The following is a 25,892-nucleotide window of genomic DNA, read 5'->3' on the forward strand; positions in this document are numbered from 1 at the left end:
AAAAACTCTTGTCTTTCAAACTAGGTATACTTTTAATCCAACAGAATTCAGTAATAATTTATTTGTAAAGCTCCCTGATCTTTCCTTGCTGTTCATCATAAACATTTGGACTAATGAGATGATTTCACAGTAAGTGGGGCTGATATGGAATCATAGATTAAAAGATTCAGTGCATGAGATTAGGGTTTAATTTAGCACAACTGTGGAAAGACTATCTAAACAGAGCTACACAAACAGTAGACGTGTATATTACCATTTAGTTTCCGTATATATAGTTTTATGACTAAGCTTTTGCCAGGCTACAGTAAAAGTGATAAGATAAGCCAATTAAGTCATGAGGTCACTCATCAAACAAAGTTCAACCTATCTTAAATGAAAAGCTTTTCCCACTGTTAATCGTTTTAATCAGCTAAAGCCCCATTCTGCATTTTGTATTTATTTAATACGTATTACATTTACTTTTCACTCACACTGGTTGTTTCCTGAAGGTAGAAGCTTTACAATTTACATTTTATCCATTTGTGAACTACAGTGGTACAGGTTTATTGTTTGTTTCATTGGAAATGACAAACTGTAGCATGTAGAGTTCTTTATAAGAATTTTAGTTTAGAACCTTTTAGTGTGGAGCTCTAGTGAAGTAAAGGTTCTCAACTCTGGTCCTGGGAACAACATATCTTCCACAGTTTCCACACATCATTACTTTTACACCCAACAAGAAAGTTGGACATTATTATTGTGTCTTATTCCTGTAATTTTATAGCATTTTTATTTACTCATGTAACATTATAAAAGGGATGTTTCATTGAAATTGTCTTTGTGTGTAGTATATCAAAACTAAACTGTAAGCGATCGTTAAATGGGACAATCCCAATGGTTTTTGGCCAGACTAGAGGTTAATTGCTAACACAGTGGTTAATTTGTTAAAAGTTAATTTCCAGACCTTAGCACTTCCACTTGTACTGTATTACATGTTGAGTAGACTTTCAGTGGGATTACAGGTCATAGTACAAGATTCGTGAGCATTCACTGTTTTGTGCTGATTTGCTTAGAAATGATCAAATCTCTATTTTGAGGGTAATGTGTGTCCAAAATACACAACTGTCCTCTCTTTTTCTTTAAACATTAAGCCAAGGAATTGTTGTTATTGATTAACTAATCAAGCTGCCATGCTCCAGGATAAACACACAGCCAGTTCAGTCAGAATCGCCCTCATTTCCGAGTGAGCGGGCAAGCTGGCCAGATAAACATTGCATCTTTCTGCACAACAAAGGTATTGTTTTTTTCTTCAGTTGCTTTCTTTCAATTTAGTCTACCCATAGGGAAAGTACTAATGAGAAAGATTAAGGATAAGACCCTAGTGTTACTTCAGAGATTTTTGTGTATGTTACTGTAGTCTTTGGGGGTTCAGCACCATGGACAGTACACCTGTTCTGAAAAGCATTAGTGTGCTTGCCTTTATTAATCTTACAGTGTATAGGATTGTTTGTAAAATATGAAAAGAAAAAAAAAACTTTATTACTGAGTAAAACTACTTTATAATATGTTTTTATATATGTTCTTGAGTACTTTGAGCTGCCCTGACAATACGGCAAAATTAATTCACAATCTGCTTCAGTCAGCACGAATCCAGCCCAAAATTTGTACTCAAACATCATACACCATTTCAGTTACATCAGATATCACCACTTCATCGTCAGAGGGACTACAAGAGGAAAAAGGATTCAGGACTGATTTATTTTTATTTTTTGTCTTGCTGAACAGGTAAGTCACTTATTTGATTCATTCATTCATCTTCAGTGCCCACTTTATCCTGGTCAAGGTTGTGGTGGATGCTGAGCCTGTCGTGGCAACACTGGGTACAGTGTGGGACTACAACCTGGATGGGACACCAATCTATTGCAGGGCACCACACACTCACAAGCACATGCTCACTCACTCGGAATGGGACAATTTATCTTAGGCAGTCCACCTACTGGTATGTTGTGGGAGGAAACTGGATAACCCCAGAGGAGAACCCACACAGACACAGGGAAAACACACCAAACTCCACACAGACTAAGACATTTATTTGTTCTCTAAATTGCTAGGAAGCTAGTGAATGATAGATGATCAGCTGACAAGCTGTTTAGCTAGAGAACTCATGATAGCCAGTATCAAGAGATGTTGGTGAGTTTCGCCGTATTTTTTTCTTATTTTTTACAGGCTGGAGAACAAAGTACAAAGATTAGATAACACTATGCAGAGTTTACACAGATTTGGGTAAAAACATTGGAAATGACCAAGTGTTAAAATTTTGTTCTCTACACATTATTTTAGCTAGGTCAACAGAGTTAGCAAACTAGCTGCGTTTAACAGCCTCAGAGATGTTCAGACCCTTGACTACATGCTTATAATTAGCCCACAGTCTGACAACCTGGGAAAACCAGAACTTACATTTTAGCAAGCTAATGTTAGGTGACTATTTGATGGATGTATGTATGTGTATGTGCTGTTTATAATCTTATAGAATGAGAATAGTTACACTGCCATATCATGATGCATGGGCACTGCTGATTGGCAGTCACAGTAAGAGTTAACTGGCTGATGGCAGCTGAAAGACAATCTCTTGTTGAGTAACTGTGACAGTCTCATGATGTGCATGATAAAGTTATTTTATTTTATCATCATGCTTCTGTGAAACTGAGCAGTCTAGAGTTGGGAATACTTGGGCTATATCCTATACTGCACAGTACTGCACTAAATAGTGCTACTATGCAATTGGTGTCATTAGTATTTACTATTTAGTGTGCGTTATGCAGTTTTGGGACACAGCCTTGAATTCTATCTGAATGTGTGCACTCACAGCTGTTCACATATTAGAGACCTGTGCAGCACAACCCACCTTACAAAATGTTCTTCCTCAGGTACCTAGCATTTTTCTACCAGGGAAGGCGAAATTCTAAAATTTAACATCCTGTAGTTTTAGTTTTCAAATTATTATTTTTTTTTGTAAAATATATAGTTGCTTTGGAAAACATCAATAAATAAATTGATAAATGCAGACAAGTAATACAAGATAGAGTTGATAATAGTGCAAAAAATGGTATAAAGGCATGGTATAAAGTGCTTTTGAGTCTGGATAACATGAACAACAAAAATTCTAAACATTTCTATTTAATTAATTTGTTTCTATATAAATCCCAAACCAGATACGTTTGAGATGGATAGTCCTCTTGTTACCCATGTGCTGAACACTGCAGATGGGGTTCCTGCAGCACGCATTGCCCTCAGTCTGCATCGTCTAGACCCTCAGATGGCCCTCTGGAACCTTATCACTACTGGGTACATGCCTCTTCGTAATAGACACTGCCAGGAAAATCTGTCACCGTCATATTCATTAGTGTTGATTACATGTAAAAAAAAAAAAAAAAAAAAAAAAAAAAAACCACATAATGGAAACACGGCTTTATTATCCTTTCTAGAACCACAGATGAGAATGGCCACTGTCCAGGGCTAATCACCAGACAAGATTTCACCGTAGGGATGTACAAATTACGTTTTGAGACTGGACAGTATTGGGAAAGTTTGGGCCAGACCAGCTTTTACCCATATGTAGAGGTGAGTGAAAGATGAGTAAAAAAAAAAACATAAGAAAATATAACAGTGTATAGTACTATAGTAACATTGTTTTCCACCTAGATTGTCTTCACAATAACAGACCTGGACCAGAGGTTTCATGTGCCTCTACATCTCAGCAGATACACATACAGTGTCTACAGGTGTAGCTGTAGGCAGTAGTAGGCACCTGATTCAGCTGATTCGGCTAGTTGAAAGAACTTTTTTGAGACGTGTACATCCTTTTCTCTTTGTAACACACCAAATTCAGCCTTGGTAATGACCTGGTGAGTTGAGTCTAGTGTATTAACTCCTAAAATGTGTAGTGATGTGGTTTTGAGACCTTGATTTTTCTGTCTGCTGTAAAGATTGACCAATCTACAAGCTTTTTTTTATTGCTTTTCTTTTTAAATGGACTGTCCATATGGTGTTAGAATACAGCACTACACATATGAAAGTTAACATTTTTTGTAAAGGGTACTGAAAGTAACGAATAAATAAACTTTTCTACCTGGCATGGTGGTGTTAGTGTTTCTGTCTCACAGCTTCAGGGCTCAATCCTGAGCTCGGGTTACTGTCTGTATGGAGGTTTTCATATTTTCCATGTGTTTGTGTGGTTTCTTCCATGATCACTGGTTTCTTTTCCCATCTCCCAAAAATGCTAGTAGCCAGATTGGGTACTCTAAATGTCAGTATTAAATAACAGGAAAAAGCAGTTAACGAATATGAATGAACGTTTGTAGCTGATGTCTAATCATACACTCGTGTGTGAGTGATGTTTTTAATATACGATATTAAATATCTCAAGTACGGTGTATAGATTTTTTTTACTTTCTTAAAAGAGTGGATTATGTTAAGAAAGCCTCTTTCCATCACTTAAAAAAGACAAGAAAACTGCTAGTAACCTGCTAGTAGAACAAAATAATGCATAATATGTCTATAGTGACTGACTATAGTGCTATAGTAGCATTATATGAGCACAAGAAAAAAATGTTGTTTATACATTGGCTAATTCAAATTAAAATGTAATTTACAATGTAATTTAACCCTCCAGAACAAAACACAAATGTGTGAATTACTGCTTGCCGCTCAACATGGGAATGTTAGTCTGTGCAAGTCTGTACCAGTGATGGTACGATTTAGCATATATATTGTATCAATGGTTAAGGCTCTGGGTTACTGATCAGAAGGTCAGGGGTTCAAGCACCAGCACCACCAAGTTTCCACTGTTGGGCCCTTGAGCAAGGCCCTTAACCCTCTCTGCTCCAGGGGCGCTGTATCATGGCTGACCCTGCTCTCTGACCCCAGCTTTGTAACTAGCTGGGATATGCGAAGAAAAGAATTTCACTGTGTTGTAATGTATATGTGACAAATAAAGGCTTCAACTTCTTCTTCTTCTATCCAAGTCTGATATGTGGCATATACACAGTCATTGGTCTGTGCATTCATGAAGTCATTGTTCTAGGCTGTAGCCATTAAACAGGGGTGTCTTACTGCAAGTCCTACTAAGTACTCTGTGTCTGATGGGTGATATTGAGAGTTTCAGTCTCAGATCTATGTATTCATAGTATTCCTCTGATTTTCTAGGTCATGTCGAGTTCAGTGGATACAACTATGTTAATTTTTATTGAACATGAATATTGGATTTTCCACCATTTTGACTTTTCAAAGACAGCTATTTTTTTGTTTCTTCTCCTACAAAAACCATAAAATTTTGATCACAGAATGGTGAGACAACCCGAACAAAGCTTGTTTCCTGGATTTTTGACATGCAGGACAGTTTGTCCATAGCATGCAAACAAATCTGATGGTAAAGTTGCCAAACAGGAAGTGAGGGCATATCTCTGCAACAGCGTGACGTATGAGTGTAGGACCAGGACCTAAGGGACCCCAAGAAGCTTTTGTCTAAATTCACCTCTAAGGGGTGCTATAATTCACAGATTAGTAAAACTGGTTGTAACTTTTGGACCAATCAACATCAAATCATTATTCTTTTTGTTGATTCCCTAAAAGGTGCCAAATGTTCTTGATGTAGTGAATTTGTGATTTACCAAAAGGAAGTCAGCCATTTTGAGTTTTAACAAAAAAAAAAATTTCTACAAACTTTGCTCAGTCATCCTGAAATTTGGATCACACATACCAAGGAGGAAGAAACATGAGTGAAGTACATAAGGCTGTCACTGTTTTCTTACACAATTAAAGTTATTCTTGTTGATAAACAACATTTCAGTGCTGAAAGAAGGAATAGACATGATTGGAAAGTTTGATGGTTACAAATTTATTTAGTTTTCTTCTGCAACATGCTGTCTGAATCCTTTCTACTTTCATCTGACCTGTCCACTGTTCTGTATGCAAGGGTGAGGATTATCTCCTGCAGACCTGCCTGTCTGTCTACTTGCCTACACACAGACACACACATATTTTTTTAGATGTTGCTTTTGAAGTTTGCTCTTTATAGTTGGTCATTTAAAATTTGTACGTTTATAAAAATTTCCATAGAATTCATCTCACCACCTTCCACTCTAAAAATTGTATTTTATTTATTATTTATTACTTTTTTTTAGAGTGTTTTAGTGATTTTACGTGTCTTGTAGAATAACAGTCTCAAGTCTTAGCTGCCTCTGCTGCTTTTCTTCACCACTAGCTTGTTGGCTTTCTCTGTCTGCTTCTGCTGCACTTCCTTGATCAGAGGAATGCAGAAGAACAGTCGAACTGCATTTTTGTGTCAAATTTACCGAGGCCAAGCCAGCTCTAGAGTCGGGGAGAGAGCGAACACAAATTCATCATAATGTTTCTAAATTAAAATAAAGTAATAGTACAGGCAACAGGACTAAACCAGCTGGTACTAAATTAGCTAATTTCCTTCTAGGAAGTCTTTTGGCAATTATATTAGATTGCATTTCCAGAAAAATGTGAACCATAGTATACTGTATATTGTTATTGCACAGAATTCTTTTGGCTTCACATGCAAAATTTTGCTTACAGAAGAGAAGTTGGCCTGGCATTTTGTTCTGAGTCTGGAAGAGAACACAGATTCATCATAATATTTCTAAATTACAATAAAGTAACATCATTATAATGACTGGAAATATAATCAAAACAACAGTGTACATTCTGAGTAACATTGTGTCTTTAACTTCATGCTTTTGGCTCCACAATCAGAATTGTTGTGGGATATTAAGCATGTTAAATGCCCCAAGACACAAGTTCACTGTGTCTGAAAATAGCAACTGGATAAAAATACTGTGTGACTGTTCTACCGTGTCCAGCTCTGTCTTGTTTTCTTTCTTCTCTGCTGGCCATCTTTTTCTGCTGAATGTCTTTAATGGGAGGGATGGAGAAGAGGAGTAGACCTGGCCTTTTGTGTCACATTTGCTGAGATTGCATGGCTCTGGTGTCAGGGAGATAATGTTTCTAAATTAAAGTAATAGTAAAAGCAACAGCACTAGGACGGCTGCATCTAGAAATAGCGTAAAAAATGCTGTGTGTCTGTTCTACATTTTATAGCTCGGTCTTGTTTTATTTCTGTACCTCTGACACAGGCAGAGATGCTGAGACAGGTTCCACAGGGGCCGTGGGCTTCACATGCTCATCTGAGTAAAAAGCACAACAAGAAGGAGATGAAATGGAATAGATGAACTGAATTAGAGGCAATAATACAGAGAAAGGTGCATAAGTCACTGAAGTATGTGCAGGTAATATAAAAATATTCTGAGTCTGTTACACTTCAACATACTATCATTATATTTTACACAAATATGTAAAAATCACTGCAGAAAGAATTTAAGAACAGTCTGATAACTTAAAAACTGTATAAAGAAAAAAAAAAAGGAATATTGTTGGTAAAGTTATGTTAGCTACTGGAATGAAGAAAACAGGCCAAGTTAGTTAAATATCACCAGTTTATGTTAGCAAATTTAAAAAACTGATCTCACATGCATTTCATAAATTAGATAGCGTTCATGCCTTTTACGGAGACAACAAAGATGCCTTATTTGATATGAATCTTTACTCCATCGTATTGAAACATTGTGCTGAGGTAGGGCCAGGGCACTCATCCTCAAGTTCAACACTGCAGTCTCATGGCTTATCCCTCTTCAGGACACAGATAGCTACAGTGCTAACTACATTGTGTAGCGTGAGAAGGTCATCGCAGATGATGAACTGGCACCATTCCTGATAGTTTTTTTTCTTCACTGATGAACTTGATGCTTTAAACTGAAAGTAATGGATGCTAAACTGAAGTGACTAGATGCTAAACTGTGCCCATTCTTTGATTTTATTGATGTGTAAGGTGTGGTCATTGGCTGGATGAGAGAAGAAGAGACCTTCAAGAGATATAATGAGTAGTTTGAAGGTCTAAATAAAACTGGAAAAAGTAACGTTTGAAATTGTAATTAAGCAATACAAGTATTCAATTTAATAATAATAATACTCGAATAAAGTATAAACCACCCTCAAAATAATACTTAAGTATGGTAAGGAAGTATAAATAGCCGAATATTTGGCACCCTGGTGTGAGAGAAGCTTCTGGAAAGCAGCAGCAGTTAGCTGGGTGTGTGGGCGGAGCAAGCGGCAGGTGACACTTCACACCCAGAGGGCAGACATTTTAGGGCAGACATTAGAAAGTCACCCTTTTTTCTAATTTGGACTTGGACACTGTGTGCCCTCGTTAACTTAAATAGAAAGTAGTCGGATTGAGGTTCACTAGGACTAAGGTACGTCCAGGAATTAAAAAAAAAAAAAAAAAAGCTAGTAATAATGAACTGAAACAGTATGGATTGATTAACTGTTTAACTAAAACATGTCCATCATATCCATCAGTTAGCTGCTAGTTTAATCCTCGAGGTGATGAACACAGGAGAAACATAGCCTAATATACACATGTGAAGGTAAACTGTTAGAGTTTGCTGTGATGGTATAAATAAATGTGCAAGGTCAGGACCGTTAACTTAATTGCAGGAAAATGAGGAATGTGCAGTAACTAATGCAGGCGGCTCTACAGCACACTGCTAACATTAATGTTAGCTACATACAACGCATAGATTTCGCCCACGTTTTCTCCAAATAACTTGGAGACATTTAGCAAACGTAGACCTAAATACAAGGTATGTATTGACTGCCGAAGTAAAGAGCCCTATGTTTAACCTTCATGCCATAAAGGAGGTGCTCATTTAACTCCTAACGTGTGTCACGGTGCCACATAAAATCACTGACTCGGCAAAACTCACCGCACTTTTCTCCTCTGAACTTGTTTTTGCTGTTGCGGTGTTTGTCAAATTCAGTATTATAGCCCCCAGAACGACTAAACAACTCGTGAAAAGAGCTCGAAGGTTTGTACTTTATACTCTGCCAGGCTTTTGCAGAAGGCCTGGGCTCCAAACCTGTGTGTGTGTGTGTGTGTGTGTGTGTGTGTGTGAAACCGCCTGAGTGAGGTCTGAGCGGTCGCCATGTTTAAGCTAGCTAGCCTTCTTGTTACTTCTTTATACTTCCACTTGTGTAGGATCTTTAATGTTTCTGTTACTGGATAATGTAAGGTAGTTAAACAATGAGCAGATATCAGCTATTTTATATGACTCCTACTGGAGTCATGGGTTAGTTAACATTCCTTCAGGTTGTAATGGTGTTAAACTTCTGTTCTACTTCTCAGGTTTGGAAATGGAAGTTGGAGAAATGTTAGAATTGGCAATAATCAAGGTACAGTCTTGGCACTATGTAATTGTACAGACAGAATATTATATTTATACAATACAATATTTAGTAGCCGTAAATTAACCTGCTTCCTACAGTACCACTGCACTTTATGGTTAGTATTTCTCTTTTTTGTAAAATTGTCAATCTATCTGCAAATATGACCCTAAACTAAGGTTGGGTGATATGATTAACATATCGTATCACCATACCTGAAGATAATACAAGGTATGTATCACAAGATACAGGATTATTAACAACATGCCGGCAAAACAGTAGTGTTGCATAAAAAAAAAAAAAAAACTGTGAGACTGATGATGATTATTATATTTAATGTGTACAGAGATAAATAATAGTTTTTATGTAATATTTATTACATTTTTTGCCGAATGTGGTCATTTTGCCAGTCCCCACCCACAGATTAGCTCTCGCCTGTCACACACTGTTCATGCTCAAGGCACCTGAACACACTCAGAGGAAAGTGATAACTGCCCTCTTCCACATATGAGTTCACAGATGGCCACAATTGGCTAGCGTCGCTCTGGTTGACAAGGAGAGTAATGCCATCTTTCTCACCCAGAGAGCACAGCCAATTTTGTTCTCTTTGCCTCCAGCCACGGACAGCTGTAGGACCGTTGGGATTCCACTCATGTTCATTTTATCATCTCTTGAAGATAGGGTGCTGCTTGGGAGCCTCATTTTAAAAATTCAGTACAAATTTTTAACACTCAAATATATCATGATGTCACAGAAAAGTGAAAAGAAACTACCTTGCCAACTATCTATACAGGTGCGCTTTGTAGCTATACAGTTACTGACCTTAGCCCATGTGTTGCTATGAACTATAACAACCCTATAGCAACTGTGTCAATCCCTAATTTCCATCAGTAGAAATGAAGGAACACAGCATCATTGCTGAGCAGATATTATTTTATATGTTATATATTATTCCATTCTCAGCCCAGCAGTGGCATTGAGATAGTCAGTAGTGGTGTTATGGTGGTCCCGTTCCACTGAAGGATGGGGTAGAGGATGGCTTACTAATTTTACAGTGCGACGGATGGAGTATAGTCGCACATATATAGGTTACATGATAAAATATGTAATAATAATGTATTTTCCTGAGGGTGTATATATTTAAAGAGGTGCATTTGTTCCTTCTCTGTGAGGTTGAGGATCCAGGATGTATTTGGGGGAGAACTGTGAAAGGACCTGGTGTACAGGTTGGGGGTCCGCAAGACTACGAGACCCTGCAGGTTAAAATGAATCTCTTCTATCACAAGGTCAACCTGGATGTACAGAAAGTAAAGCCATTATCATTGGAGAAGGGACAGGTATGATGCACAGTAACGGACGTTGCATAAATTTAGGTGAAACGACTGCATTTGAAATATATTCAGATTTGCTGTGCTTAGCAGCTTGTTTATTTTAATGACTGAAGTCGTTCAATCTGTGTGTCTCTGTCTCGCTAGGTGTGTGTAGTTTTTTGGCCAGCACTGAGGAGCTGGTGTAGGGCCAAAGTGGAGTCTCTGTTCCTGGGATCAGCAAGGAGTCAGGCCACGTGCTTCTTAGTAGACCATGGAGAGCGTGTCGTTGTGAGCACAGATGAGTATGTAGACATTGCAGTCTCTGCAGATTTTCAGTGGTGAATGTTATAAAAAATAGATCCTTGTGGAAAAAATTACACAAGTGAGCTATGTTGGAACAGTGAATTTGGAGTTGTTTCTAAGCTCCATAAATAAACTTGCAGTTTAGATTACTTTAAAGAAAACATAAATAACATTTTTTCGATGTCTTAAATATAATTTAAAATAAATGGTGCGTTACTGGATTGCTGTTTGGCCAGAGTTTCTTCTCAAGTCACTGCTGAGTACAGTCTGTGTATTTAATAATATCAACCATTTTTCCTGCAGTGTGAGGGCTCCTGTTGATAAGTTCTTGCAGCTACCCTTCCGGGTGCTAAGGTTCAAATTGGCTCGGATTCACCCAATGAAACTCAAAGTGCACATCTGCAACGAGACGGCAGAGCTAGTGTAAGACATCACAGTGACCAGAAAGCTTTTAATTTTTACTGTAAATTATACAAATTAGACATGCTTATATAGATCAATCTGTTAATGATTGTGTCAGCATGGGTTCATTGATCTTCTCTTTGGTGCCCACTTTCAGTCCATCTCCTCACTGGGACAGCTCCGCTACAAAATACCTCCACAATCTTCTACAAGGTCACCATTTATTCAGCATATTTACATAAGCCTTTTCTAATTTTATTCATATTCTTATTGGAATTGTAATCCTCATGTTCCATCACTGCAGCATCTACATTGGTTGAGGCCGTTCTTTGTGGAACACATGATGATTGCACAGATATTGAGCTGTACTTGACCATCAGAAATGTGAAGGTAATTTCGCAGCACTCAAGACATCACTGTGTTCACGGACATTCAACTGCAGTTGATTAAGCCTAGATTCATATCTAAATTATTGGCTAACCCACATTTTTATCTGTCAAAGACCATTACTGTTTGATCAAATGCTGTTTGCTGATTTCTAAAATATAGGATCATTACAATTCTGTTATATTATCAACATTCTGATTTGGTTACTTTAAATACTGATACCATGTGATAAAACTGATAAAGCATAAACAGAATAAATTAAGATTGGTACAATAAGCAACTGAGGAAAATGAATATAGTTGGACAAATTATTAATACATATCCATAACAGTAAAATATGTAATATATTACAGGACCTGTTCAAGAAAATGATTTTTTTTTTGTAACCACATACTCTGTAAAATTGTTATCTGAACATACAGGAGTGTGTACTCTCTATCTGAAGCATTATGCTTTATTAGAATATTATGTAATATTATGAACTAAGTGAATACAGCCTTTTCTACATAGTATGGTCTATTACCTAGCCTGGAACTAATTATTAAATGAGATTCCTCCAGTGTCCAGTAGTCTTTAAATTTAGTTTTTAAAACATGCTGAAATGAGTTACTGACAAACTTGAAAATTCTATTTCTCTGACTTTTCAGAAAGCTGCCACACTGCAGATGGTATTCTCATAGCATGGTCTGAAAGTTAATGCTTGCAGTGTGATGCTCACTCACACCGTAAAAACCGTCTGTCAGTATTAATGAAGGACAGTGTATTGGCACACTGCTGAAAAAAAATTACTGTCTGTCGATGATGAGCAATAAAGTGGCAAGTCTCAGCCCTAGACTAAACATGAATATGATGAGTAATTGTGCGAAATTAACTCCAGTGCCAGGGAATGTTTTTTCCAAAAAGGATATGTTTGTTAACTGAAAAAGACATTGTTTAAAATCATAACATATAAATCATTGAGTCCTTGAGACATTTTGTCACTTTTTAACTAGATTTTAACTTGTATTGCAGGTCTGTGTAAATGATGATTTGGTGGTGAAAAAGTTTGCGTGTTTCTTGAGTGCGAGGGCTCTGGGGGATCAGAGTGGGTGTGTCGATCGGTCCCCTGTCAGCCTGGCCTGGGACATTTTCAGCAGTCCTCAACATATTCTCAAAATGAATGGCTGCTGTACAGTGAAGTCTGCTCCTTCACACTTCCTAACCAGGAAAAGTAAGAAAGATGATTTCATGCCACGTAAGTACCACTTTCCTGGTCAGACACTAATTAATCCTGGTGTGTTGCTGTTTGCATGCTTCATGGCCCTCTACCTTTCTTGTTCAGAAATAGAGCATGTGAAATCTCTAATGACTGCAGCGAAGTCAGTTGTTCCCAGAGGAGCAGTATCTCCTGTAAGTTCTTCTGGGTTGACTTTACAACTCTAGGTGTATTGTAGTAAGCAGTGTGTCGCATGGTTTGGGCCAGTCTAATATCTTTTGATCTTTTTTTAGGTAGAAAATGAGGAGTCTGATGGACAAGAGATATGTGGAGTACATGACACAAATGCAGACCCCAAGAGCACCAAAGAAGGGAACGTAAAGTCTGGGTGAGGGTTTTGTGACTACTTTCCTATAGCTTTTTTATTTAAGAGTGTTGATTATGTTTACATTTTGCATTCATTAGTTATTTATATAAACACCAGCTTTGCTTTGTGAGGCAATAGTTAAAGGGTAGAATTGGAGCTCTAGTGATTACATGCCTATGTACACCTCGCAGAATCGATGCTGGCCATCAGAGTTCATCCACATTTGTTAGGTAGGTCGCTAATCTTCCATCAGTTGTCTTAGTGAATGTAAAGCATGGATAAACCCTGGTCATTCAGAAATGTGACGTTTTCAGCATATTTAACAGAGAGTCAGAGGCAAATAATTAAAAGTAAATAATTGAAGGCGAATATTTCCTTAAATCCCCCCTCTGATAGTCCTTAAGGTATTTCAGAGCAAGTTTACTCAACATAAACCAAGTTCTTGTAGGGTGATGACAGCAAAAGCTATTTAGATTAAATTCTAGATGGTCAAAACTTCATTAGGCATACCATACTTGAATAATTTTGGTACAAGTACCACTGTGGTTGTTGCAGCTAATTGGTGTGTGTGGGTGTTATCGCAGTTATTATGTTTGTCTCTGCCACTGTTGGTTTTCCCAGCTTTCATCCACTATCTGTCTATCTTTCATTAATAAGATTAATTATTAATTTATCCCCCCCCCCCCCCATGTCACCTAGAGGGAGAATTTATATATATATATATATATATTTATAAAATATAGAAGAGAGAGACACATACACACATATGTATATGTCAGAGACATTGTAGGTTTAATGGATTTTAATAAAGATGAAACAATGTGATTGAAAACAAATTCATTTAAAACAAAGCTAAATGTCTTAAGTACTACATATATAAATTTATTCATATATACATAAATACATATTACCTGTGTGTGAAACACTGACTAAGTAATCCAGCTTCATCAAAAGATTTTTCTGTCCTGCAAAAACATTTCCAGAAATGATTCCTGTTCTGTTTTAATGTATTTTTGGCAAAGGATTGTAGTCTTTAGCACTGGAACTCTCCTTGTTTATATTTCTGGGCATGGGGGAGGGGTCGACTGAACATAGGGCATATGAACATGGGCATGGGGGTGGGGTCGATTGGGCATATGGTGGCTGAGAGATGCATAATATTGCAAAATTGCTACAACACAAAACCACATCTTTTAGCCATAAATGCAGAAACAGAAATGCATCACTGCAGTTAGGGAAGCTGGCTAAATACATCCCATCGTGGAGCTGAGGTGGACAGGCATTACGAGTAATTTTTAGTGTTTTTTTTTTTTTAAACATTTTCTTTGTGTTACATACTTCTTTGATTTCCTGAATGCAGTGCATGAAAACCATAATCTTTTCATCTAATCAGTTACTGTGCAGTTGGAAGGCTGGAGCATAATTTCTTGCTTTAGTGACTAAACAGAGGAAGCAAAAGTCTGTGTTAGACCATCAGAATATTAAGAGCATGCATTACCAGAATACTAAGAGCATGTGTACGTGACATAAGCACGGTTAGTTTAAAAGGACCATTAATTAACAGCACCAGTCCTTTTCAGTGGGCTTTAAACTCTACATCATGCCTTGTATTTACAGTCCCCTCTGAAAATATTGGAATGGCAAGGTCAAATCTTTTGTTTTTTCACACTGTAGACATACAGGTTTGAGAGCCAAAGATGAATGAGATAATAGATCAGAATTTCATCTTTCATTTCCTGATATTTACATCTAGATGTGTTAAACAACTTAGAACATGGCACCCTTTGTTTGAACTCACTCATTTTTCAGGTGATCAAAAAATACTGGAACATGTGCCTGACAGGTGTTTTTTGTTGCCCAGGTGTGCTCTGTTAGATGATTATTCAAACAATTAATAGCTACTTTAATTTATTTTAATTTACTTTGCCCACTTAAAAATCGGGTGGTCTGCCACCAAAGGTGCCATGTTCTAAGTTGTTTAACACATCTAGACATAAATATCAGCAAATGAAAGCTGAAATTTCGATCTATCGTCTCATATTGATTTTTTGATCTCAAGCCCAAATGTCTTCAGTGTATAGCATAAACAAAAGAACTGACCTTACCATTTCAATACATTGAGTGGACTGTCTGAGTGTTCAGCCTCTCTCTCACACACACACCTGAACGACACACTCACTTGGTTTCACTCTCTTGTGCGTGGTTTCAGGCTCAGTACACACAGTACCTCTTTTGCACATTAAAGGTTTATTCCATTTCTCTTGTTATATATAGATTTGGTGCTTCATTTATTTCAGTAAAAGGCAAGCTAAGCAAATACCTACTGGCTCTGTATAAACTTAAACACATTCATCTCTTTCAGGGACTTTGAAGAATCATATTCAGAGAATACAGAGAGTACCCTTGCAGAGCAGTTGTCTGAAAAACTAAACTTGTTTAGGTACGGTAGTGTATTTTTACAGTCACAAGTAATGTTTGTCTGGCTTGGGTATCTGACTCATAGAAGCTGTCTCTCCCTTAATACAGGTTTCTGAAGTTTTTGAACCCCTTCTCAAATTCGAACTTGGGTACCAAAGTAAGACTTTCACATTTATGCCCTGTAGTGTAAAGCTACATGTAATACCTGTGTTGTCTACCATACTACCAGATCTTTAATGTCTTTCACAATATAAACACAGCATTATGATAAAAATGTGGATATGTTAATGATCACCAAAATGTGTTTTAGCATGATATTAATGAAGATAGTCAAAAGACTTCAGGAATTTCTGATGAAACAGCAGTGGTGCAGAATGACCTCAGGTAATAAAAAATTTGCCTTTTGCTACTTTCAAGTTACATTTTGCTTGTGTCCTTAAACAACTGTTTGTAAACTTGCATAAATTAGGGATGTATCAAATTACCAAGATCTCGACACATTTCATGATTAATGATCAAAGCAAAGCAGATAGTACACTGTGTGTGAGAAAGAGGAGGTTCTTCAGCATGTCACTAACCTGATAAAACATGTTGTCGCAGTTAAACAGTATCTTTTATAGAGAGTGCAAGGGTGGCCAACCTCAGCGCATACAGCAGTATCAGAAAGCACGAACAAACACGAGCACAAGGTGCTGTAACTTGTGTGCACACAAAGGTATTTGCAAGCCTGGAGTTGTGAAACGAGTGAAAAACTGTCATCTGTGACAGCATTTCAGTTCTGCGAGCACTAAGACATGCACACTTCCTTTCACTAGCGTCTACACTTGCTCACGAGTCAAGCTTTAATTTATAGTACCTTGCGCTCATTTTAATGGCCACTCTCGCTCATACTGCTCTGTGCACTCAAGTCGGCCACCCTCATGCTCTCTATTAAAGATGGTGTTTAAATGCCATAGCATCTTAAGAAGAAAACTGAGCATGAGGAGTTCATTGATAGCAGCACATGACAACAAGCAATGTCAACAGAGCAGACGTCCCAGATTAATTAACGCTAACTCATTTCTGTGTTGATGAGTCCCAAAAAAAACATACACATACAAATAAATTAATAAATAAATTAAACCGCCTATTTAAATTCTTAGTGGTGTGCTTGAAGTATTGACTGGTTTGGTTGTGTGGGTAACTTGCAGCAGTACAAGTGTCATCCCCACAGTGCAGAAGGAACCAGCTGTCACTCAAGAGACAACAAGTACCAAAGACCAATTCGCCTGTGCCAGGTAGGTCATCTCTTCACGTTCAGTTATTCGCCTGGCTGTCTTTCTAAAGAAATGTCAGTGTATTGCTTCTGAATTTATATGCAGATTGCTACAGTTGCTGAACCCAGATCCAGTAAATCCAGACTCAGAATCTCTTGATAACAGTGTAAGTCTTGGAGAATTTTGTTTCTCTGTTATCTTTTTTGTCTCTTTTATCACTGTGCAGATGAGATGCTTGAGGTAGTAGGGATCCACCTTGTGAAGCCTAAGAAGGAGATGTAGAAACTATATACCTTTTTGTATACCATTATAAAGGAGCTACACCTCCTCTGATCGTGGGCTCACTTCTGTTGCATAGCTGAACTGAGTCACTTTTGCTGAATTGCTGAGATTCCTACCTCTGCAGAGGAAAATGAGCTATATTTGGGGAATAGGGAAAATTACACCAGTAAGCACATAGTAAATAGCTGTTTTTATGATAATTAGTAATGGATAACTAACTGTTATTAGTATTCTCTGTGATGTACTATTATGATTGATCTGTCTGTGTGTCAGGTTGCATGCTGTGAACCCAGCAAGAGCGGAGTTTTGGTGCACTCAGCTGTCACTATCAACCCCTGTAGAACCCTGACCCAGGCTCCCATCACTGAGCAATTCCGTAAAGTAATCATCCTCCTCACAGTTTGGGTTCTGGGTCTCTTTCTGTAGTTTTAAATACTCATTTACAACAAAGTATCTTGTTGACTGGTCAGCTTAAATTGAAGGGCTACAATGAATAAAATTTTAATTATTATTTTTTCCTTTTTTTTAGTTCTGTCATGTAGATGCAAAATAGTATGCAAAAATCTGTTAAGCATAGATTTTTTTGTGTGTGCGTGTGTGTGGTTAGTTCCTGTTGAGGAGAAAGTATACAGGACCAGGCCTTGCCGAGAGTTACTGCTGGCCCTCTGTGGCACGAGGTTGTGACACAGTGCTGATATGCCACAGTAGAGAAGATCCTCTTTCCTACATCCCACCTCTGCTGGCTCAGCTGCAGTTAGCCTCTTTGTTCAGTGCCATCACTGCACACACTGGGGTGAGAGACAGACACAAGAAGACTGTTAAACCAGTCTCTAATCTCTGGACCTTACCATCTGTCCTCAGTACTCAGTATCTGTAATCTTCCTTCTTTCTGCTGAGATGTTAAAATCCATGTTCTGTCAGGATGTTGGTTAACTTTTCTTATAGACCTAATCTTTACATTTTTGGGCTATGTGAAGTATCATTCAGTATTAATGGATTTGCATAGATGTTGTTGAAGTTCATTGCTCTCTCTTTCTTCCTCCCTTTTCAGCCCATAGCAGTGATTGTTTGTCCAGGTTGGGAAAAGGTAGAATCAGTGCTGCAGCTACTAGAGGAGAGCCAGGCAGCAGTGAATCTTCATCCTGCTGCTGTGCTGGTTGGAATAGGCAAGAATGAGGCCAGACAAACCAAGATTCAGAACAACTGTAAGCCCCTTTACTGGTTTTAGTTTTACTCTGTAACACATGGTGAAAGCAGCATAGAGGAGGTCTGTGTTGTGTGTTGTGAATTAGGTCAGTTGGTGGTTACCACCCCCTTTAGCCTGGCCAGGTTGCTGGAGGTGCAGTTTTTCCTCTTTCATAGGCTCTGCCACCTGATTCTGGATGAAGCACATGAGCTCTTCTCAAGAGCCCCTGAACAGGTTAGACGGGCAAAAAAAACCAGATGAAAGCTTTCTCAAATCGAGATGGTTAGGAGAAATCTTGAATTCTTTCCCCCCTTCTCTCTCTTTGAAGATGACCGCCATCTTACAGCATTACCAGAAAGTGGTGTCCAGAGCGGAGAGAACCATGTGTGTGCAGCAAATTGTTGCTGTAGACAGTCGTTGGTGTCGGGAGCTGGAGACCGTGGTCCGGAATCACATGGTTAACCCCTGCATCATTATTACAGTGCCGGAAGAGGCAGCGTTATATGGTGGGGTTCAGCAGGTTAGTGACAGGTCACACTGACAGAGAGGGCACAGAAAAGCAAAATGACGGCTAGATTAACTATATATGTTTTTCCAAAAGCTCTGTAACCTGTTGATCTTTCTTTGGTTTAAAGTTGGATCTTAGTGCATAATATAGCTTGTATCTTATCTTAGGCAACCAGCTAGTGTGTGTTATGGCCAAAAACTTATACCACTCCAATACTGAATGAACACTGCTACATGATTAGTAGGTATAAAAATAAGTAGCAGATTTGTGGACAGTAGTGTCCCATCCAGGGTGTGTTCATGCTTCCGGGCATAGGCTTCAGATTGACCGCGACTCTGACCAGGTCGAAGAGGTTACTCAATGACCGACACGATGAATAAATGAATGATGTGTTCTCATCTAAAATTTTTATTATAGTATGGACAAAATCCATGCCATAGCAAGTACAGTAGATATAAAAGTCTACACACCCCTATTAAAATGGCAGGTTTTTTTGATGTAAAAAAAAAGAAACTAAGTTAAACCATGTCAGAACAATTTTCACCTTTATTGTGAAATTGCAATATATAAAAATTAAGTGACAGCCAGAAATATTTTAGGGAAAAAATGAAAAACATAAAATTTCCATTCACAATTAACCAGTCACATTCAAACCTATGTTAAATACTAATTAGTATACACCTGGAATCAACTGACTAATTAACTCCAAATAAAGTACAGCTGTTCCTATAGGATTTTCCTAACATCATCTTGGTAACATCCAACTGAAAATCCATGCGCCGCAAAGAGCTTACAAAGCAGGTACGGAATCTCATAGTTGAAAAATATCGAACAGGAGAGGGTTACAAAAAATTTTCAAGGCATTGGATATGCCATGGAACACTGTAAAGACAATAATCAACTAGAGAAAATATGGCACAGCAGTGACATTACTAAGAACAGGACTTCCCTCTAAAATTGACCAGGAAAACTGGTCAGGGAGTCTGCCAAGATGCCTACAGCAACATTAAAAAGAATTGCAAAAAAAGGAAGCCTTTTTTAACCCCCCCCAAAAAAAAACAAAAAAAAACATACAAGCCCAGCTAAAGTTTGCAAAAACAATGCATCCAATCTCTGAAAACTATGTGGAGTAATGTGTTATGGTCTGATGAGACCAAAGTTGAACCTTTTTGTCCATAATACCAAAAGATATGTTTGGCGCAAAAAAAAACAACAAAAAAAAAAACACAGCACATCACCAAAAGAGAACCACCCCCATGGTGAAGCCAAAGTGAAAATGATTGAATGCCATGATAAAATCTAAAGGTGCTTCAAATAAGTATTAGTTTAGGGATGTGCACACTTAGGCAACCAGGTTATTGTACATTTTTTTTTTTTTTTCCCCTAAAACAATTCTTATTTTTTTCACTTTAATTTATAGGTTGCAACTTTACAATAAAGGTAGAAAAGCTTCTGACATGGTTTATCTTGGTTCCTTTTTTTCTTTTTCTTTTTTCTTTTTTACATCACAAAAACCTGCCATTTTAACAGGAGTGTGTAGATTTTTTATATCCATTGTACAAAAAAGTACCTGACAATCACATCCATATGTGAGCCTTCCCAAAACTGTTTGTTGGATGCACACAATTGTGTAGGATGTCTTTGTATGCTCTAGCATTAAGATTTCCCTTTACTGGAACAATGGGGCCTAAGCCAAACCTGTTCCAGCATGACAGTGCCCTTGTGCACAAAGCAAGGACCATAAAGACATGGTTTTCCGAGGTTTGAGTGGAAGAAATCAAGTGTCCTGCACGGAGCCCTGATTTCAACCCCACCTTTTGGATTATCTGGAACTGGAACTGCATCCCAGGCCTCCTCGTCCGACATCAGTGCCTGATCTCACTAATATTCGTGTGCCATGCTCCAAAATCTAGTGGAAAGCCTTCCAAGAAGAGTGGAGGTTATTATAACAGCAAGGGGAGACTAAATCTGGAATGGGATGTTCAAAAAACACATACTGTATGGGTGTGATGGGCAGGTGTCTATATACTTTCTGCCAAATAGTGTATTACAACTAATATAACAGATCAAATGTGCACTGGAAATCAGAAAACTTGTACAGGCTCTTGGTCATGGAGCAAGGGTTGGGGGAGGTGCTACATGTGCAGCAGTTGTTCTCTTTTATTAAATGACTCATTGGTTAAATTCTGTAAATTCTTTAAATATCTGTGGATCTGTATTTTCCCAACCTTAATTATGAATCTTTGCAACTCTGCATTAGCTTGTGAGCTTTTTAATGTTTGCACTTGTTAACCTTCCATATTTTTGGTGTATTTGTTTTAATTCCTGATTGCTATCTACAGACAATACTAATGTGTCTGGACTGCAATAAGACCTCGGTGCTGCTCAGCTCTTTAGACTTCAGCCCCTCTGTTCCCCAGAAAACCCTTCTCATCACTAACTCAGCAGAGGAAGTGGAGCATGTGTACAAGGTACAATGAACTGTTACCAAATGCACAATGTTCTAGGGTGCTATCATACATGCAGCTTTTAGTTTGTTTGAATTGAGCCCTGGTGCATTTTAGCCCTTGGTGTGGTTTGTTTGGGCAGGTGAGAACACAGTAATGCTGCACAGAACAAAACCAGTCCGAGACTCTGAGTGAGGGTTCACCCATTAATGTAATAAATGAAGGAACAATGAGCCTATAATTAAGGCAATTTGTTTATATGGATGGGAATGCCTCCCGGAACATTACACTTTAAGGCCCTTCAATCCATACCCCTAGTATGGCGTAGGGCTGTGATTTGCATTTCAGTGTGTCACTGCTGCAACACACTGATGAAAGCAAAATCTTTGCCATTGTGCAACAGGCAATTACATTCATTTCTGATGCAGTCAGCGTATATTTCTTTTAAATAAATAAATTAATTAATTAAAAAAAAAGCAATACCTGGCTGAATGTTTTCACGCAAGAGGTAAAGTGCAGTGAATGTTTTGCTTTTTGATGTGTCACGTTGTGCTCATGTCACAAAAGAAATACTGTGTATTGTTGTCACGAGGCAGAAGTGGATGCAGGTGCAGGTTAAACAGCAGCTTTACTGAAGACGCACAATTCCAAAACATAAGGCAAGAGCGTAGTCAAAAACCAGGCAGAGGTCAGGTGATTATCAAACAACATTACCTAGGCAAGTCTAAGGCAAAAACGTAAAGCACAAAACAAGATCTGTAACCGGGAAGATATACTTCGTAAGTATACTGCGTAAGGTGAGTGTTGATTGAGAGCCCTTATATAACTGTGGTCTGTAATTGTGAATAGGTGTGTGTAATCAGTAAGATGGTGAACTTGAACGTGACAGTTTCTGTTGGTGCTGGGTGTTGTAGGCTGTAGCAGCCATGTTTGTAGGTCACATAGTACTTTGGGTAGTGTAGTTAAACACTGTTTGACATAACAGTTGTATTTTATTTTTTCCTCCAGTGTGGTTGCTTTTCTATGTGGCATGAAATCTTCTCCATGATTTCTGACCAATGAATGAATTTTAAGAGAGGCTTCCAAGTGGTTCAACAGAAAACTGTTCACCCTGTTGTTAGGAGTGTGCTTGATAGTCCAAGAGAGCAAAATTGGCTGTGCTTTCTGAGTGGGAGGTATGGCAATCAATCAGACTGACTCCAGCCAATTTTGGGCATCTGTGAGCTCATGTATGAGAAAGAGGAAAGTTATTACTCTCCTTTGAGTGTGTTCAGATGCGCTGCGATGTAGCATAAGCAGCAGGTCGAAAAAGATGCTGTGTCTGGCTTCGTGTGTCTTGGAGGAAGCATGTGCTAGCCTTCACCCTACCTGGTTAGTAGCTGTTATGTGATATGGGAAACCTAGCTAGTGGATGAGAATTGGCAAATGTCCAAAAACATACATTTCTCTCTGATTCAAATGGGCTGACAGGTGTGAAGGCACCCTTAGAAACACTGGTTTACTGGAAAAATAATATTCAGTAATACTGTTTTTGATACTTGTTCTTAGCAGATAGACACCAATGACTCCAGTGTAACAAAAATGTCCAGGAGTTTCCAGCACTAACAGTCTGTAATGTATTAATCCAGGCCCTCAGCAACACAGCAGCGTTCTCTCTCAAAGTTCACGAGGGCCTTACCTACCAGTTTGATTTTGTGATTGAGCAGTGGAGGAAAGACATTGGTCCAGGCACACAGGTTATCTTGGGTATGTGCACATTGTGACCCATGTAATTGTGTTATTTGATATATAATTTATAAGACTCTCTCAATACCATCACTTTGTGTTTGACCCCCAGTGATCACCAATGATTGCTTAAAGGCCCTTGGTATCAGAGATGCCACATGCGTGGTGCATTATGGTTTCCCTAGCTCCCCTAAGCTGTTTGGGAACCGGATGTTCTGCATGGTTGAGAATTTTCAGAATCTCTCCTCTAAGGTATTAATCAAGTAATCCTCCCTTTTGTTAACTTTTGATGCTTTGTCAAATAGGCTTGACTCTACTGATTAGAGAACTAATGACATTTGTGGTATTTTTGTGTTTAAAAGATGTACATGTTTTAGTGTTGTTTACGAGTGCATATAAGCATATTTTTTTTGTGCATGTGTGTAGTCCGTGCTGGGTCAGAATCAGTCCGAGGGCTCCTCTCCTGCAGTGCGTTCTGTGTTGCTTCTGTCGGAGCAGAATGCTCGTCATGTGTCTGGTGTGCTGCGCTACCTGAAGCGTACGGACGCTCCACTGCCACCGGAGCTCCTGCAGTTTGCCCAGGGAGTGCAGCAGGCCAAGGAACAGTGGAAAGCTGACCGAGCTCTCTGCAGCTATCTGAAGAGCCTGGGCTTCTGCAGGTCTTTATACTGTAATTCTGCTACCATGCAGTGCAGGTTGCATAAATATTTGGCTTTGTCCTTCAGCTGCATGTTGGAACTGAAATGTAACAGCTACTATGAGGATAGGAGTGCACACTGTCAATTTAAATTGAGGTGTAATTTGGAAGAAATCGGAGAGCCAAAACACTATTTGCGTTAATCATCTCATACAAGTTTTATTGGCAGATAATTTTGCTGCTTTCTAGAAATAAATACTTGAAATTAGCAAAATTACATGCTGTATTTGCCTGTAGAACAAGACTGTTCCAAGTATGAAGTTCTAGAAATAGGCTTAGTAATCTTTTATAGTTTTATAATGTGCTCATAATAAGAAATATTAGATCAATATCTAGGATTTTTTGCAGTGCTGTAGCTTAACTAAACAGAAAAGCAGATATTCTCAATGTTTCTATTAAGCAGGATTAGTGAAAAGCCATCTCCTCTGCTACTTCCAGGTAGTTTTGTGATGTGTCAAAATACTGTATGTGTTATTACTTACTGTTTCATTCTGGCAAATAGGGACAGCACAAGTTGCCCAGACAGACACACAATCAACAAAATTCTTGATTGTCCCCAACACCCAGACTCTGGGACTGTTTTGGTGAGTTTCCTACTAGCTTTAAGTGGGTTTGTTCCCTGTTGCAAAATATAGTTCAACGACAACCTTGATCACATTTTATTTCTAACCTGTCAGGACTGCTAGAATGATGGAGTACTAACATGTTTTTATGCTAACTCCCCTGAAAGGTGTTGCCCCTTTACATTAAGACTGCGAGCGTGTACTACGGACGTATTGTGGACCAGAAAGAGAACGGTTATGAGAAACTTGCTGCTGAGATGAAGTCACACTATGCTAAAGAGAGGCTTTGTGCAAAAGAAGTGGTGGAGGGAGGCTTTTATGCAGTGCAGGAAGAGGATGTTTATCATAGGTAAGTAGGGGTCTGTTGCTCTTTAGTGGAAGGTTTTAATAAGGAAGGTAGCCTTTAAAAGCTCCCTGCTATGTTACGCTTGTCCTCTGGCCGTTCTCTTTAACTTGAGTGACTCAGGTGGCCTGTAGAACCACAGGTACATGCAGTGCCCTTCAGAATTAATGGCATGTTCATTAAAATGAGCAAAAACTATTGCCTGAAATAAACATTACATGCATTAATTAAAAATTTCCACTCAAACTTTCTTCTAATGAAAAATTTTACTAATTATAAATATTTTTAAACACGATTAAGTCGCAACAGTGTATAGGTCATAACAGGATATTTGCCAGGAATTGGGCCCACACACCTGCAAGTGTTTTACCAGGCTTTTGCCATGGCATTTGAGCCAAGCAAGCTTGTCTTTTGACCTGTGTTAGCAGGCCCAGTGATTTACTGCACCCTATTGCTATGACTCCCATAGATTGCTGTCTGTAGGATCTCAGCCAATTATATGCTGCTTTGCTGTTCTAGAGATTCAATTAAATGTTGTGAAAACAGTAATGTAAAATACTACAATTGTAGTCATCCTAGGTATACAATAATGGGCTATCATCTGACAGTGCAGGTTTATCAATAACAAGATTAGGCTTGTTAGCAGGACCCAAAGGATTGGAGGGCTATACTCCACATTCCTCTGGAACAAAAAGGAAGTAGAACATGTCCTTTTCGTGTTTTTCTCTTCTCCTCACTAAAGAATTAAAAGGTTTTCAGAAAGTTCAAAGTTTTTACAAAATCTTTACAGAAACTTTGCTCAGTATGTTTTAGTATAAACAATTATACATAAATACTTAGCATTTTATCTCACAAACACTACTATTTACACACACATGCTTGAGTTAAGCATAGTTACAGGTGGTGGACTGTTTGTGTCAGGGTGTGTGTGACCATGGTGCCAGATAAGGGAGACCGGCTGTTTAGCAGCGTCACAGCTCGATTTGTGGATGAAGGACGTATACAGGAAGTGAAGTCACATCAGCTACTGCAGCTTCCCCCGGAGTTTCAGAGCTTGTCGGGTCAGGCTGTTGAAATTATTCTGTGTAGGGCTCAACCCATTGATGGAGAGATGGACTGGAACCCAAAGGTGACTTTACATACTTGCATACATTCTGACTAGAAATGTGCCTTCTGCCAAATTTAATATTGAATTACCTGAACGAAAACCAGACTGCAAAA

At 38.4% G+C, this 25,892-nt stretch overlaps 2 protein-coding genes and 1 long non-coding RNA gene across 7 annotated transcripts in view; 2 read left to right on the forward strand and 1 right to left on the reverse strand.

The window, feature by feature from the left end:
* The first annotated feature begins 1,174 nt into the window (after window positions 1-1,174).
* On the forward strand, window positions 1,175-4,109 carry urahb (urate (5-hydroxyiso-) hydrolase b). Of its 3 annotated transcripts, none has more exons than XM_034307512.2 (5): window positions 1,182-1,270; window positions 1,668-1,761; window positions 3,189-3,321; window positions 3,462-3,597; window positions 3,679-4,109. In XM_034307512.2, exons 3-5 carry the CDS (start codon window positions 3,200-3,202, stop codon window positions 3,775-3,777), a joined length of 357 nt encoding a protein of 118 aa, XP_034163403.2. In that variant the 5' UTR covers window positions 1,182-1,270; window positions 1,668-1,761; window positions 3,189-3,199; the 3' UTR covers window positions 3,778-4,109. The 3 variants fall into 3 exon arrangements, with proteins under 3 accessions (XP_026775552.3, XP_034163403.2, XP_034163404.2); XM_034307513.2 differs by having other exon boundaries at window positions 1,214-1,270; window positions 1,616-1,761; XM_026919751.3 differs by lacking the exon at window positions 1,668-1,761 and having other exon boundaries at window positions 1,175-1,270.
* Window positions 4,110-5,885: 1,776 nt separating this feature from the next.
* Window positions 5,886-8,947, reverse strand: LOC117597890 (uncharacterized). The gene is made up of 5 exons (XR_008302195.1): window positions 8,826-8,947; window positions 7,126-7,187; window positions 6,855-6,985; window positions 6,578-6,611; window positions 5,886-6,345 (listed from the first exon to the last, which is right to left on the reverse strand). It is a non-coding gene; the product is annotated as an uncharacterized LOC117597890 (long non-coding RNA).
* Window positions 8,147-25,892, forward strand: part of tdrd12 (tudor domain containing 12) — a 31,227-nt gene continuing 13,481 nt past the window's right edge. The window contains exons 1-28 of one of the 3 annotated variants that reach the window (XM_034307136.2): window positions 8,147-8,312; window positions 9,245-9,291; window positions 10,455-10,619; window positions 10,758-10,894; window positions 11,199-11,318; window positions 11,455-11,510; window positions 11,602-11,687; window positions 12,696-12,918; window positions 13,006-13,073; window positions 13,173-13,267; window positions 13,438-13,476; window positions 15,609-15,686; window positions 15,773-15,821; window positions 15,975-16,048; window positions 16,855-16,941; window positions 17,026-17,086; window positions 17,476-17,583; window positions 17,810-17,995; window positions 18,254-18,407; window positions 18,495-18,622; window positions 18,717-18,908; window positions 21,239-21,367; window positions 22,972-23,089; window positions 23,181-23,320; window positions 23,495-23,727; window positions 24,268-24,349; window positions 24,496-24,677; window positions 25,593-25,800. In XM_034307136.2, coding sequence (XP_034163027.2) covers window positions 9,253-9,291; window positions 10,455-10,619; window positions 10,758-10,894; window positions 11,199-11,318; window positions 11,455-11,510; window positions 11,602-11,687; window positions 12,696-12,918; window positions 13,006-13,073; window positions 13,173-13,267; window positions 13,438-13,476; window positions 15,609-15,686; window positions 15,773-15,821; window positions 15,975-16,048; window positions 16,855-16,941; window positions 17,026-17,086; window positions 17,476-17,583; window positions 17,810-17,995; window positions 18,254-18,407; window positions 18,495-18,622; window positions 18,717-18,908; window positions 21,239-21,367; window positions 22,972-23,089; window positions 23,181-23,320; window positions 23,495-23,727; window positions 24,268-24,349; window positions 24,496-24,677; window positions 25,593-25,800 — 3,237 coding nt within the window. In that variant the 5' untranslated portion in view covers window positions 8,147-8,312; window positions 9,245-9,252. Of the gene's footprint in view, window positions 8,313-8,808; window positions 8,928-9,244; window positions 9,292-10,454; window positions 10,620-10,757; window positions 10,895-11,198; window positions 11,319-11,454; window positions 11,511-11,601; window positions 11,688-12,695; window positions 12,919-13,005; window positions 13,074-13,172; window positions 13,268-13,437; window positions 13,477-15,608; window positions 15,687-15,772; window positions 15,822-15,974; window positions 16,049-16,854; window positions 16,942-17,025; window positions 17,087-17,475; window positions 17,584-17,809; window positions 17,996-18,253; window positions 18,408-18,494; window positions 18,623-18,716; window positions 18,909-21,238; window positions 21,368-22,971; window positions 23,090-23,180; window positions 23,321-23,494; window positions 23,728-24,267; window positions 24,350-24,495; window positions 24,678-25,592; window positions 25,801-25,892 lie in introns of those variants that run through there. The other 2 variants (XM_034307137.2, XM_034307141.2) reach the window with 2 other exon arrangements.

Source organism: Pangasianodon hypophthalmus, chromosome 9 (assembly GCF_027358585.1).
Source record: "Pangasianodon hypophthalmus isolate fPanHyp1 chromosome 9, fPanHyp1.pri, whole genome shotgun sequence".
Lineage (NCBI taxonomy): Eukaryota > Metazoa > Chordata > Actinopteri > Siluriformes > Pangasiidae > Pangasianodon > Pangasianodon hypophthalmus.

Bases quoted from the DNA above. Each gene is read 5' to 3' on its own strand.
- urahb (XM_026919751.3), top strand. From the start codon at position 3,200: ATGGATAGTCCTCTTGTTACCCATGTGCTGAACACTGCAGATGGGGTT. The intron at 3,322-3,461 runs GTACATGCCTCT...TATCCTTTCTAG, and splicing joins TGGAACCTTATCACTACTGG to AACCACAGATGAGAATGGCC. The intron at 3,598-3,678 runs GTGAGTGAAAGA...TTTTCCACCTAG, and splicing joins GCTTTTACCCATATGTAGAG to ATTGTCTTCACAATAACAGA.